General features: G+C 35.8%; 1 protein-coding gene across 1 annotated transcript; it reads left to right on the forward strand.

The window, feature by feature from the left end:
• The first annotated feature begins 1,658 nt into the window (after positions 1 to 1,658).
• LOC146140479 (alpha-(1,6)-fucosyltransferase-like) lies at positions 1,659 to 12,086 on the forward strand. The gene is made up of 10 exons (XM_083391488.1): positions 1,659 to 1,825; positions 1,894 to 1,998; positions 2,111 to 2,226; positions 2,481 to 2,649; positions 2,883 to 2,991; positions 3,282 to 3,519; positions 6,733 to 6,979; positions 7,661 to 7,849; positions 8,939 to 9,089; positions 10,119 to 12,086. Exons 1-10 carry the CDS (start codon positions 1,740 to 1,742, stop codon positions 10,464 to 10,466), a joined length of 1,758 nt encoding a protein of 585 aa, XP_083247614.1. The 5' UTR covers positions 1,659 to 1,739; the 3' UTR covers positions 10,467 to 12,086.
• Positions 12,087 to 15,468: the final 3,382 nt, after the last annotated feature.

Raw genomic sequence — 15,468 nt, forward strand, 5'->3', positions numbered from 1 at the left:
GAGACACGAATGAACCCTGAAAATACAGCAGACTTAATCATTTGATAACTAAAAATTTGCAATAAATATTAAGATAGCCTACGGTTACGCAATAAAATCAGTAGCTGTTGGATTTAGCACAAGTCGTTTCGTGTAAGCTACTTTTTCTACATTTCTGTTAAAATACAATAGGCCTACAGGTCTTTATCATACGCGAAGCAATATATTTACCTTATTCACTAAGCTTGTGACTGAAGCGTCTCATCACTGATTGTTTTTTGTCTTGGTCACCTGGTATTATCCTCACGAAGGGCTACATGTGCTTTTTGTTGGTTAATCTAAGTAGGTTTGCATATTGCGGGTGATCGACTGCTACTTGGTTTATTGGCAGTAACTGTGAGGTGAAATTTAACGGAAAATATCCTATGTATTGATGTTGAAAATGAATAAAGAGTTATTCGAAACGTCCAAAATGATACCTACTTCTGTATGGGCTTTGATATTCTTATTACGTCTTACTACAACCTCCAACCATTATGCTCCAAAATCCTATGTATTCATTTATGTACTCATTAAGCCGAGGTTTGGCGGTATGAATATCGTTGGTAGCTAGAAAAATACCTCTGACTTTTTCTTGCATAGCGTCGTCGTAAAGATTTTCTTGTTAACCAGTGCATGTAGATCGTGGAGCAATGCAATATTTTTTAAATGTTCATACTGCATATAGGCCTACTGTTTTCATTTTGACAAATGACTTGACATATGTCAAATGGTGCTTTATTTAAATAATATTTAGTAAAATTGTACTATTAAAGCCAAGTATTATTATTATATGTAGTAAGTGTTAAATTTCTCCTTTTTTGTTATTGCTGAGCAAAATATTGGTCAGAATGTAACGTGTACATCATTTTTATAAATTTAATACTATTTTTTGATTCAAATGCTGTGACTCGAAATTGACTTACGTCACTAGTAAATTGGACTAGAAACTTGGCTTGCTATTTAGTGAAGATCAATTGCCTCGGACTTAAATTATCTTGCAAATGATTGGACTGGGATTTCATCTTCAAAATACTTGTTTAGAACACTATCCATGCTAAATTTGATGTTTCGTGAACAACAACTCATTAGTGTCACCTTGTGACTGTACAAATTGTTAAATTTCTGCCGCTAATTTCTGTACCGAGCGAATATTTTAAACCTCTCCCGTGAACCTTTGTCGTGTCGACTTTTATAGGGCTACGGAATTACATTCTTATTCTTCGCTGTGGAGTAATGCTGCTCACGGTAAAAAGGTAACTCTGTTCAGTTGTGTTCCTTGCTTTATAGTATGACGTTGTATTCCACGCCTAGCGATGTTTCAGTTGATGTGAAAGTGTGTTTGACAAGGGTTTTAGGGGTGTTTTTGCATTATGGTATAGATCTGATGCAGTACATGCCAAATAGTAAGAATTTTTGGCGCTGGTCTAGATTTCTACCACATCGCCTAGGGGTTAATATGGTGAGTGTGGGTCAAGTATTATTATTACATTTATTCTCAACTCGTTTTGTTACTGTAAGTAAAAGTAGTAGTACTCTAGAGCAGCCCTATTAATAGTTCTAATTTGATTTGTAATTATTTATTTTGGTATTTTTTTCTTAAGATAATGCTGCAAATTTCCATCTATTTTCAGCTAGGGAACAGTGTAAAATGACACTAACAAAATTGTTGGAATAGTTTTGTTAAAAACTTTTCGAATGCAAACAGTTGATATAAAATTATGCGGCGTTACCAAATTGCAGTGGTGACTTGTGTAATTGTGTGGTGCAGCACTGTGGTGTATCTGTTTAGAAGTCAGGACTCAATGTAAGTTTTCAGAATATGTTTATTTAAATCCAAATTGTCATAACATTAATTTTGTTCCTAATTTATAGATCAATAAGTAAGCAAAATCAACTGGAGTTAAATAGAGCTTTCGCTTCACTGGGCGAACTAAAGCAACAAAATCTCCAACTCCAATGGACAATATCAAAAATGGGGTAAATAATTTTGACCATGACTATAATATTCATTTTGAATTGTTTTTGTTTGTATTAGCTTCAGATTACCCATTCAAATGTGTGATATCTAATGATTGCCTATCACTTATAGAATATTGAACAACATTAGCACTTCAAATGATGACCAGAAAAAGGTGTTAATGGACCTTCAAACAGAACTCCAGGCTTGCTTGGGAGAAAAAAAGGATTCCAAGGAAAGCTTAACCGGTAAGTTGCAAGCCAATTCTAATCCTTTGCAAACATTGGATTTGCATCATGTAGACTGGGAAAAAGTACATTAAGCATTGCTTTAATTATTAATGATCCCTTTAAAATATTCATGCACAATTTTGTTCTTGAAATTCATGCAATTCTTTTTCCCGTGGTAGAGCAATTGTACCATTTAATAAAAACGAAATATAAATATTTTTCGTTTTTATTTCTTGGACTGACACTTTAAAATTGTCTGTAACATGTTTTAGTTTCATCTGATCCAACAAAAGAGCATGAAAATTTAATAAAAAGGGTGAACAATGGTGTGGTTGAACTACTTTACTCGATTGAAACTGAACTAAAACACCTTCAAAAATCAACTGGTTCCCAAGGGGCTGATGTAGGCGATGCCCTTTCACGTTTAAGCGTTCAACAAAGGTTTGTTTTGATTCAGGATCGGCAGTCTGTCATTGTGCTTTCCTTCTTTTACTTTTTAATTTCCTTCTTTTACTTTAGTTGTATATAACATATTGTAATATAAACAGCAACTATGTTCAGCCCTAAATAGAAATGAAGTTTTTACAATACTTTAACTTTATTTTTACACAAAAAAAATAATAAGTATTATGAGTCTTGCATGTGTAAAAATAATTATGGTTTCTATTCTGTAGATCAATTTTACTTGACATAGAAGATTTGAACAAAGAAAATCAGGTTTGGCAAGAAAAAGAAGCCAAATCTTTACGCCAACTAGTTCAACAGAGAATAAATTTTGTTCAGGTATTTCTGTACATGGAGGTCTTAAAATAATTATGATTTTACTACTGTTAGTTGGGAGCCATACTGGTGTTGATTAAATACAGCAGTGTTTCATACCATGTTTCAACTCTCTTGGGAGCCAGTTAATCTTTGGTAATGAGCCGACTTGGCCTCAAAGGCATTGATTTACAATGTTTGTTATACAGAATCCTTTTCATGATTAGATTTTTGTGGTTGATATTTAAAATCTTAACAAACTATTTCTGGTATATCAACATTATGTGTTTTGATATCTTACATACATATTGCAGAATCCCAAAGATTGCCGAACAGCCAAGCAGTTGGTGTGTCAGCTCAACAAGGGATGTGGCTTTGGCTGCCAGGTGCATCATCTTGCATATTGTTTTATGGTCGCGTATGGCACTCAGCGAACTCTAGTTATTGAATCAAAAAATTGGCGCTATGAGCCAGGTGGTTGGGAAGTGATTTTTCAGCCAGTTAGTCAAACTTGCACCAAAGCATCTACAGGGTCATCAATCTCCTGGAGAGGTATTTTTGATTTTGATTTTTTAGAAAATGTGGACAATAGGTCATCTCGGTCATCTTTTTTTTTTTTTTTTGAACCCAGTTATATTCAACTACATAGTTCTGATTGGGGGCTATTTTGTTCTTGTAGTGTGCTAGATGAGTTTGTCACATGTCTCAATGCGTTCAGCCATTCAATCTGTGTCTCAACTCCCAAATTGTATCATATAGTGATGGCACTTTACTTTTTTTAATAAATGGATTTTTTGTAACCTATAATTCTTTAGGTTGTTTTAACATATTTAGGTTGTTTAAATATTTCTCTACAAACCCTTTTTTATAAAAGCACCTATTTTGTACTTCAACAAGAGAGTGCAACACTGCACACCCTATGTGACAAATGATCAAAACAAGCCACAGTTTTGTAAAAAAAATGTGCCTTACCATTTGCAGTGTTTTTAATACAGGTTTAATGGATAAAATAGTTTAGCGTTTCAAATGTATAAATTCCCATGCATTGTACCAAAGAAACGTAGCAAATATTTATTGCCTTTTTCGTTGTTTGGACAAGATTGGTTTATATGCTGCAAAGTAGTAATTTAAAAACAATGCAATGCTTTGACATGCTTATGTAGCACAAACATGCTTATGTAGCACAAAAATGAGTCATTTCTTGTCTGTAAACGTTTGTCATTAATAGAGTGATGGATGTTCCATCTTTTTTTAAGAATATACGTTTATTTGGCTACACTTAAACATCTTTATTAGCATTACATGGAAAGAAGTTTAATAACTTGGTTTTCATTGCAAAATTAATGTTTACACATGGAGGTCTGTTAAACAGGAAATCTGTCTCGTTTATCGCAACCAAACCGCAGTAATCCCCTTTACAGTCCACACGTGGCACATCCACGGGGTTTTCGCCACCAACTATTTTATGTAATGCAACAATGCTTATTTCATTCCTATTGTCTATCGACTGTAAATAAAACGCTGTTTCCCGATACCATGTAGAACTGTATTTGGGGAACGGCGCTAGTAATACTTTTTTTAAATGTAAAACTAATTACACTAAGACTTTTCTGTTATTAATCAGTACTCACTAATGTTAGCAATAATACATTACGTATTTTAAACCTATCGCGCAACTTTTATATTTTATGAATTGGTCAACCTGGTTGTGATTCTAAGTACAAAATGTTGCAAACAAATATATTTTTGTAAAAATGTATAGATTTATTATTGGTGTTGGCGTAATTACACATTCAAATTTACAAAACATTTATATAAAATGTTGGTATTACCAAAAACCGTCAGAACATTCACCACTTGTCTCATTTTTTAGAATATATGCGATAGTGTTTCATGTAAACGAATGACATTAGCCCAATTTAAAATTTTAAAGTTCAAATCTACCTTAATAATTTACGAGGTTGAAAATTGCCTGCCATGGCCACTACTATGTGTCAAAGAATGTCGCTGACAACGTTTATTCGTTATGCACTATTTTGTGTCGAACTGGGCGCCGAACATGGGTGTGCAGAGCGTTTTTAAACGTCCTGAATTTTTGGAAGAGCGTTAAGCGCCCTGAACCAAGTTACACTCGCAATTAGTGTTCAAATTCCTCTTTAAAAATATAATAAAGATACGCCGCCAGTTGCACAGTTTGGTTTCAATAAAATAATGTGCGAAACTTACAGCGTGGGAAAGTGTCCGTTCGCAGCTGAAGATATATAAACAGGTTAAACTCACAGAATACGGCCAGATGTAGATTATCCAACTTGCAACATTTTGACAAACTGGGCACGAACACGGCGTGGCCTATGTAAAAAAAATTGCAAGAAATGGAAAACATACTGGTTTGAAAATAAATCGCGCTTGCTTTCCAGGTCTTCACGTTATAATTCAGTATTGTGAATAATAATTGCATATTGCGGAAGCATTATATTTTTCACTGACTGACAGCGCTTAGGTAATTTCTTTGTTATGAGAGTAGATCGCCACAGTATGTTTTCCTTTATTGTTTTACAGCGCCCATTTGCAATTTGTTACTACGAAATTAAACAACGCATTATTTCAATAATAATACAAAAGCGCTAATGGGTTTCCCAAGAATTGTTACGCTTTTGGTGAATGTTAATAAGTAAGCATTTTGTACTGATTTAAAAAAAACGCCCTGGAATTTTAAAAGCTCGGCGCCTATGACAGAGTGTATCGGTGTTAAATTGACTTCTTTGTAAATATATTATTGTTTACAACAACTACACTGTGGTATGAGAGTATTGTGAGTATTTATATTTAGATTACATGCAGTTTAACAACTAACCTGCCTTTACAAATCTATAAATTACAGTTAACTGAAACCAAAACGACGTTGATAAATCGATGATTTACGTCAGTAGAAATTATTTCAAATCATGTTGCTTCATGTTAGCCCCAAAGTTTTTTTTTACACCCACATTACCAATTCTTAAATGGCCTCCCTTTCGAGTTTTATTAATTCAAGTTACTCTCAGTCTTCCGCTCAACTTGCGATCAGCGAATTTTATTTTCGGTCTCCGCTCCGATTTAGTGACGGAAGCGATCGACCGACGGGACAAGACAAGCGTACTTGTTAGCTTGAACGCCCCAGGATTGGAGATGTTAGTATCGATCAAGCGGCTGAGCTGAGCTTTGGCATAATGGGTTTGCTTGCAAAATAGACGGAATTACGGCGATGGGTAATGGCCATCTGTTCGCAACATTTGCAACGAATTACGTTTTTAACACGCGTTAGGCCGCCGTTTTACAAATTACAACCAGTGGGCTCGTTCATAAGCTGGATGTCCTGGTGCTGCGCATAATACACATGTCGTGTATTGTCACTGTTGAGGTAAATTAACAAAAAGTTTATGATCGATTTACCAAACGGTCAAAGTTCTATTTGTACAACTACAAAACATATTTAATATGTGATTTTACATTTGTCTTTGTTTCAGGGCACTATACCGCTGTTCGTTGTCTAAACTGAAGACATTCCTCAGCCAAATAAATAGATATATACTTTTTTAGAAACCTAATAAGCTTTTTATACGAAGTCTTATCCATTAAACAATCTTGTTGCTTTAAATATGTCTAATGTGCTTTAATTTTCGGGTGAAAGCATTTTTATAAGACCTGTTTTTTTATGTAAAAGTGCGGCATAAACATAATAATTCAAGGTCACCAATAACCAATTAACATTATTTTTACGTGTAGGTGAAAAGGAGACCAAAGATGCCCAAGTCGTCCTTTTACCTATAGTAGATGGTCTTCCGAAAAGACCCCCTTACCTTCCTCTTGGAATTCCGGAAGACCTTGCTCCACGACTCTTGCGTCTGCATGGCAACCCCTCTGTTTGGTGGGTCGGTCAGTTCATGAGCTATTTACTCCGTCCGCAAAAATGGCTGCAAGATGACCTTAATAAAGTTGAGGAGTCATTCGGTTTTAAGAGCCCTGTGGTTGGGTAAGTCATTTGTCTTTTGTTCTTCATTTTTTTAAATTATTTTGCAAAAAATGTTTTCTGTTGTACAATTTTTTTTCTCATTGTTTTTTTATTAACTGACAAATTTAACAAATTCTCACTCGCCGCCACTGGAAATTCAGCCGAATCCATATTTATGATTTACCGTCTGTCAAGAGCAACACTTGATTTGATTATATAAAAAATACGTATTTATTTGTAACGGAATACGATACTAAATGTTAACTCAATTCATTTAGAAATATAACCCAATTAACATTTGGCCTACCTTTGGTTTACACTACAGTTTACACTATGTTTTTGTTTTTAATTTCTAATAGCGTTGAGTAACATATTAACTGGCACTTGCTTTGTCCTACTTTAAATTTAAAAGTTGTAATGCCTATTAATCGATTGTAGTGCGTAAGAATATTTAATTTTTTTGACTACTTTTTGCTTTAAAGTTTTTTTTCACGTTTGTTGACGTTTTGTTAAACGCTTGAATAAAAACATTTTTTTAACATGGACAAGGGATATCGCGGTCTGCTAGTAATTTGTCGACGGAAAAATTGCTGACGTCTCACTGAATTCCCTGATCTTAAAAAAAATATAATAGATGTTTTAGGACAGCGAACGAAACTCACCCAAGGAAACCAATATTCTACTTTAAACACTTCTATTCAGGATTCAGGTTCGCAGGACTGATAAAGTGGGCACTGAAGCAGCGTTTCATGGTATCGAAGAATACATGAAGCACGTGAACGAGTGGTATGATAAATACGAGCTGCGGATGTCCAGGGATGGAACAAAGACGTCTCGCCGCGTTTACCTAGCAACCGATGATTCATCCGTACTGCCAGAAGCAAAGAAAAAGTATGAACTACTATTTGCTTTATTTGACCTGTGCAATCTGTTGCACAAAGGCAGGGTATTGTGTTAAACTGTATTAAGGCAGGGTTAGTGATTATTAAGCAACCGTTGTGTCAATTTCGAAAAATGTTGGTGTGGCATCTTGGGATGAAAATATTGATTTCTCACACTGTTTGATGCATCTAGCTAGGATTTAATAACCAGATTATTTCTAGTTTAGGCAGCTATTTGGCCAGTTTTTCATTGTTAAAAAGCCTCAAACTAAAATTTAATGAAAATGTAACCCCAAAATGACGCTATTAATTTCTGCACCGCGTTAAATAAATGTCCTAAAATTTACACAAATCCAGATTAAAGCAATTTTACTTTGATAACACTTCAGTTTCTTTAGTATTATCAATAATTTTGTAAAAAAAATAGTGCCCTTACTAAAGTTTTGTAAAATTTACTCACTTGGAAATGGAGTTGAACACCCAGTTTAAGTACCCAATATTTGCTATCATTATTATACGCCTAACCCTTATCCTACATTTTTGACTTTATTGTTAATTTTTGACTTTATTTGTTAATATAAAGGCGCTTTTTCGCTTTGTGCGAAGCAAAGCATTTCGTTTTTTAACAAAAGAAAGTTTTTCCAAGCATAGGTCACAGCTTTGCTTAATTTATTGGCGTTGATTTTGAAATTCCGAACCCGTTTTATTTTAGACGTAAAAGGGCTGATTGATTGACGGCAAATGGCCGAATTTTACCCCGTATCAGAAAAGGAAGTGTCAAATATATCCCAAGTTATTTGACTATATCCATTATACGCGTCATTGTTATTTAATAAAACCCTATATATTATCCTTGTAGTGGAAAATTATAAATAAGTTGATGACCTGGCGAACCTCGGGGGCGTATTACAATTGCAGAACGCGTGCCTTATTAAATTTATATGAGTAGGCTACCCCGTTTACCTGTTTAACGTTACCCGTCTACCTTTTGTAGTAAATGGGTGTGATTCGGTAGAATATGTTAGGTTTTATAAATAATGCGTTTATGTATCAATGGATGCTGCATAATTTCTTTTTTTTGTACCACTATATTTTATAGATACCCAGAGTACGAGTTTATCAGCGACCAGGCGATATCAGAATCTGCAGGCCTACATAGCCGCTACACCAAAGCCAGCCTACGTGGTGTCGTCATCGATATTTTCTTCTTGTCCAAATGCGATTACCTTGTGTGCACCTTCTCTTCCCAGGTAAAAAAGTAAAACCAATGGGCTTTTCAATTCTTACGCCTAATCTCAATTTCGCAAATTTCACTCCGCGCCTAATTGGCGAATCGAGGTCATTGTGTGCTTGGTTCGCCGACGAGGTCCTTTGGGATTAGCTTTGATGACATGCCTTCGGATGGAAGCCGGTTTCTCTACCCGACAAAGCAAATCCCTCACTGATTTTTTAAAGTAAATTAGTCCCACAGGTTGATTTTATTTCATGTTGCGATATTTCTAAATGAATTTAGTGACGTACATCCTGATTTTGTGCCACCACTATGTGTTCTAGGATTGCACAACATATTTTTGTTGCGTCAATATTTATTTCGTCGAAAACTCCATTTGGATACGTTACAATTTACTTAAAAAAGAGTTCACGTTGCTACATTGAATCACCTTTATGTGTAGATAGAATATTATTGCGTGATATGTATCCGGTTTTAAAATAATAGCTTGTTGATGTAATGATTAACCCAAAATTAAACATGTAAGTTATTACAACAAATTATGTATAAACTACCTTATTAGTTTCATCGTAATAATTTTTGTGCTAAAGTGTTCATCGTCAAATGGTTGTTGTCAGCCGTTGATTGTATGTCGTCAGAATGTTTAACATAATCTGTTAAAATTGTCTCATTTAAGCCCTACCTCGAAGAATACTGATAAGTTTTGCCCTGGGTTTAAAAGCTTCATGTTTAACATTATTTCAATTAATCATTTGAGGTGCATGATCGATAAATAATACAAAAAATGGCACATTAAAGTATTAAAGTTCACGCCCATAGCACTTGAGCTACGCTTCACACCAAATATATCCATCAGGGAGTGCTAGCTGCGATTTAATCGAACTCTGCAAACAAGGGTGATCAGCTGGCAGCTCAGTTGGCCCTCTTAACTAACAACCAAACGTTTTTTGTGACTGCGTGTGCCCTGTTCTGCTATGTATAAATTTTGTTTTGTAAGGCTCTTACTAGGGTGATAATACATAAGTCAACACTTCCGTTTTCCGACTAGGTGTGTCGCGTCGCTTACGAACTGATGCAGAACCTTCACCCGGATGCGGCGGCCAAGTTCCATTCCCTGGATGACGTCTACTATTACGGCGGCCAGACCGCGCATGACCAGGTGGCCATATACGACCACAAGGCAAGGCCGGGCTCAAACGAGATCGATCTAAAGATCGGGGATCCTGTCGGAATCGCCGGCAACCATTGGGATGGGTACTCCAAAGGAACCAATCGTCGTACTAATCAAGTGGGACTCTATCCCTCTTTCAAAGTCGTCGAAACTTACACGCTTGTCAAGTACCCAACGTACCCGGAAGCTGACTCTGCTAATCCAAACCGAGCGATTTTAAGGTGATACCTCTGCAAGATAAGCTTTCCAGGCTACCTACCGGCCCAGAAAATATTAAAAAATAAACTAAAAGTTTTTTGACCAAGGTCAATTCAGTTGCGGTTAGTAAGCTTATTTGTTTGTTGCGATGCAATTGCAAGAAATTTCAAGTCCGCTTGTATGTTGTTTTTTAATCGTGGCTGAAACTTTCTTCTTAATCAAATCATGTTATAAGGCAGAATTGATAAGTTTACGCAGGACTTAAAATTTACGCGATTTTCTAAATGAAAGGTATTACGCTTTGACGCCACCATGCGCTTAACTTCGCTGTGCCTGTTACAGTTGTTTTTAAAAGAGGGTTTTTTCACGTCTGCTAACGATGCGAAATGCTCATATTTTCAAAAAAAAAAAATTGCGCTTGTGTGTTTCTATATATGTTTTTGTTCCACTTCAACTAACATTTTGTCTCTTCAATCAACTTGATATTTTAGCTTTATTTTCGTATTCGTTTTATCTTCAATCGGATTTCTTCAAACTTTTTTTCAATTTTTGCTGTGACCTCGAAACAAAAAACATTTAACAATCTGTTAACTTTTTATTTTTGGTCAATTTTATTTTCCTTGATATTTTTTTGATAAGAATAATCGTTATTTTTGTAATACGTTAATGCCTAATTAAAAAAAACAAAAAAAACGGAGCCAACATTTAGCTTAGCCTGATATCCGTATACTAAACCTTTAAATAATTTTGATCGAACATTTCGCGCCTCACACCCCCATCTATTAAGCTATTGTTTAAATTTAAAAGCAAAGAACAATCGCATCTGGTAACTACGACTTAACATTACTACGAAGCAAGTAACGTTTTACTATTGCAATTGTTGTTTTCCTTTTGCAGCATCGTTTGTCTCCTGCTTCTTTATAAAATCTACTATTGTGACGTTTTTCTTTAACCTCGGTTTTTAGATTTATTTCCTTGCAAGCAAGTTATGGCGTACTTTTAACTATTCGAGAACCCTTTTTGTGTTTACTTGTTTATTTATCTCTATTGCTTGAGGTTGGGCTCGCTCTATGCATCAGTGTCATCGAATAATTGCAGCAGTCTGTTGTACGTAGATTAAGTATGTTACCTGCCAATATGCAAAAAATAATGTGATGCCAAAAGGCATGTCCTTTAACTTATCCTTGGAAGTAATCTTAATTAAAAAAAATGAATTATATTTTACAATCTCGATAAAATAAATCAAAAACTGGATTCATTACACTAAAATAAAAAATCTTGGAAGAACTGCCAAATCCATGTTATTGTCACAGTAAATCTAAGATTTGTATTAATATTAAATTGTTCACAAAGTAATCCGTATATCTCGCTGTAATACCGACTTAATTTGTATATTGAAATGTAGAACTGGATAAAATTTATCCACATATAGATTTAGGTATATGAGCTTGTAAGCAAAAGGTATTTTGTATTCAACATGTTATACTTATTTTTTTTTCGACTTCTGTTTATCTTCAAAAAGGCCTATCGTTTGTATTTAGAATTTGTTTGTGGTATCATTCGTGACACTTACTTACACACCTCGTATAAGTAAGCTTTTGCTTTTATTAGCGTCTTCACCAATAGTCAATAAAATATAGCCCAAGACTTTTTTATGCCTAAAAAAGTAAAATATAATGTTTATTGTGAAATGTTAAGAAAACATATCTACAGTATTTATTTATCTTACGAAATATTAAAAACTTTACCCTTTACTGCCAATTTTTGTTTATAACTTACTCTATAGTACCGTGCGGTTAGCGTTTACAGTTTAAACTGCTGTCCCATGAATTAACTTTTGTACCTTGGAGGATTTTTCTAGCTAACCTTGTAATTCTGCGGAACTTGTTTATCCAAATAAATCAATGTAAGCAATCGGATTAAACCAGCCTTATTCATACAAAATTAGAATACCTAAATATGGCCATTCACAATGCCTAAGACAGTACTACCTAAAATGTTGGGGTACAGATCAGATAGGTCTGCAACCAGCCCTTGAACTACAAGAGTGTTGCTAACAAAAATATTAAACATTTCTGCACATTAGTCCTTATGGCAGATAAACGATCCTGCATTTGGACGCAGTTTGACCTTGGTGTGGACAACAACCATGCAATTTAACCTTTTGCAAAATCCGTGTTCACTTCGAACTGCCATGAAGATATTGTTGCCATACTTAAAATCATTTTGTCCTTGTTCAGCGTTGCGCACCCTTATATTGCGCAAGCACACCTACTAAGGAAATATCCGATTCGAAAATACGAGTGCTTTTGGAGAAATGACTTTGGATAAAATGAGGTGTTTCATTAAGCGTTTTGTTTTATAAAATTCGGTTAGATATATTAAGCTTGCTATATGAAAAATGCACACATATGTGTGTTAACAACTGAGATCTAGCCCTTCTGAAGTTGCTTTTTGACCAACGATTACGGCTTACGTATAATTAGTACACCGAAAGCCATTGCAGATTTACCGAATCTGTTGATCTATGATGCAAGCAGGGCAGGCCAGAAAAACAAATAGCCTGCAGTGAGGTTCGAACTTACGACCTCCGGTCAAGCCGGGATCGTCGCCCTACCAGCTGAGCTGAGTCTGCAATGGCTTTCGGTGTACTAATTATACGTAAGCCGTAATCGTTGGTCAAAAAGCAACTTCAGAAGGGCTAGATCTTAGTTGTTAACACACATATGTGTGCATGTTTCATTGAATAAATGATATGGTACTGTGGATCCCCTTCAATTGAATTGCTTGTACTAACAGATTAAGCAAGCATTGGCGTATGGTTGTTTCTCGACTCGCTCCTCTCTGAGCTTGCATAGCTCAGTTGGTAGAGCGACGGTCCCGGCTTGACCGAAGGTCTTGAGTTCGAACCTCACTGCAGGCTAGTTGTTTTTCTGGCCTGCCCTGCTTGCTATATGTTGCGTTTTTTTTATGCAACATTTGACCTAACCCGAAAACCCTACTCCTAGGTACATCATTAAGTCTCCTGATAATTTCAACCCAACCCATTTTCTAACTCCACCAATAATCCCAAACCAGGATGAAAAATGCTGCAAAACAGCGCCACCCTATCGGCGCCGTTCGAACTAGGGTGACCATTGCCCAAACGTCCACACCAAATCGGCTGATGCCAAACCCATGGCTCCCGATCGTCCCCTTCCCCTTTCTTTACAGTTTAGGCCTTATTTTGTCCATTTAGGCCAGGGTTTTCTCAAAGCTTGTAATTCTTTATCTGCTCGCCTAATTGCCAAACATTATTACGTCACATACAACCAACATTTGTGTTTTTCTAGTTTACTCAGTTTCTCTTTTGAACGTTTAAAAATGTCGAAAATTTGCAAATGGTGTGAGAGTTACGTTTTTTTTGGCTTCACAAAAGTTAGACAAGACGGCCATGATTGTTCGCAGTGTATGCACTGCTCGGTGGTGATATCAAATGCGTCATTACGACCCTCCAAACTTAAAAATCACGGCGATTAAAAGCACTCCCCGAAAAAGAATGATGCCGCCGATTTAATTTCTGCTAAAAAAGTACGATTTGATCAGGAAGCGACGTCACCTGATTTCGGATTTTAATTAATTTATTCATTCGTTGGCTTTCGTCCAATTGAAGTGTTTTTTAACAACGTGGTGAAATTAAATAAGTGAAAACACGTTAAACACAATTTAGTCATTTTTTATAATCGAAGGGGGCCACGAGGATTAAAAGCCTTTTGAAGGGGGCCACGAGACACGAAAAGTTGAGAACCACTGATTTAGGCCTTATTCCAATGAATTTAGAACTTATTCTGACAGGTTTAGGTGTTATTCAGAACAAACAATTTAGATCTTATTCTGTCATGAATATTTCTGCCTTTAAGACCTTTCTATTTTGTTGGTCCTAATACTATAGTATTGTAGATTTTTCTGCTTTAGGTATTGTTGCGTTTTAGGTCTTATTCAGACGTTTAACTTCTTATTCTGTCGTGGTTATTTCTGCGCTTTAGGTCTTTTTTATTTTGTTGGTCTTAATACTCTGACATTGATGATTTTTCTGCTTTAGGTATTTTTACTTTTTAGGTCTTATTGTGTGCGCGAATTTTTAGATAAAAAGCAAATGAAATGCATAACATCAAAGGCGCAAGTGCGCAAATCAAATCCTTTCAGCTTTTTGAAGAAGAGAAATACAGCTATCAACCCAAAATCCAAAATTCATAAAGGTTGTAAATAGGATTGAACACTGAGGCTGGTTTCTGCTAAGATTGAAACCGGCTTCATTTGTTAAGTTGATTGAAAGGTTGCTTGAAAGGTTGCGTGTTCTAACAGCTTAGCCACAGCAAGGTATTAAACATATTTGAGTTTATTGATAACATCAGAACGGCAATCAACTTACAGGAATAGCTTAAAGTCCATGGTACAGTACTAACACAGTCCAGCATAATAAAGTCTGTCCGTTACATTATTTCAGTTGGTTAAATTGAGATCCAGTCAGTTTCAGTTACGTTCAGTAGCCACCGTAAAATAGCATTAGCTCCGGCTCTAGCTCCGGAGCCATCAGGCAATTATTAAATAGCTCCGGCTCCAGCTCCGGAGTTGTAAAACTCAATCCTTTGGCTCCGGCTCCAGCTCCGGAGTTGTAAAACTCATATCCTTTGGCTCCGGCTCCAGCTCCGGAGCCATCAAACAAACACCCAATGACTCCGGCTCCAGCTCCGGTGCCACCAGTCACTTATTCAATGACAAGTTTTAAAAATTACGTTTGGCTTCAGGGTTGTTCCTAAGCAAACATGAGCGGCTATCAATCAGCACTCGCACGGACGAAATAACACTCGCCAAAAATGTTGGCACTCTGTCTGCAAATTTCTGTACTATAGTGCGGTCATCGTTAACCTTTCTTGTGTTTTTTATACGTTAAACATTAGTTTTTATAAAAGTCTTTTCGTTTATTTCCTTGCGTGGATGAACAAATTAATGACCCATAAAGCAGTTTACGCTTAAAACAATGTTTTTA

This window comes from Ascidiella aspersa, chromosome 6 (genome assembly GCF_963924565.1).
Source record: "Ascidiella aspersa chromosome 6, kaAscAspe10.2, whole genome shotgun sequence".
NCBI classification, from domain to species: domain Eukaryota; kingdom Metazoa; phylum Chordata; class Ascidiacea; order Phlebobranchia; family Ascidiidae; genus Ascidiella; species Ascidiella aspersa.

Excerpts from the sequence above, each read along its gene's own strand:
- LOC146140479 (XM_083391488.1), top strand. The coding sequence starts at position 1,740 with ATGCGGCGTTACCAAATTGCAGTGGTGACTTGTGTAATTGTGTGGTGC. Across the intron at positions 1,826-1,893 it reads TTTAGAAGTCAGGACTCAAT|ATCAATAAGTAAGCAAAATC; the intron begins GTAAGTTTTCAG and ends CCTAATTTATAG. Across the intron at positions 1,999-2,110 it reads TGGACAATATCAAAAATGGG|AATATTGAACAACATTAGCA; the intron begins GTAAATAATTTT and ends TATCACTTATAG.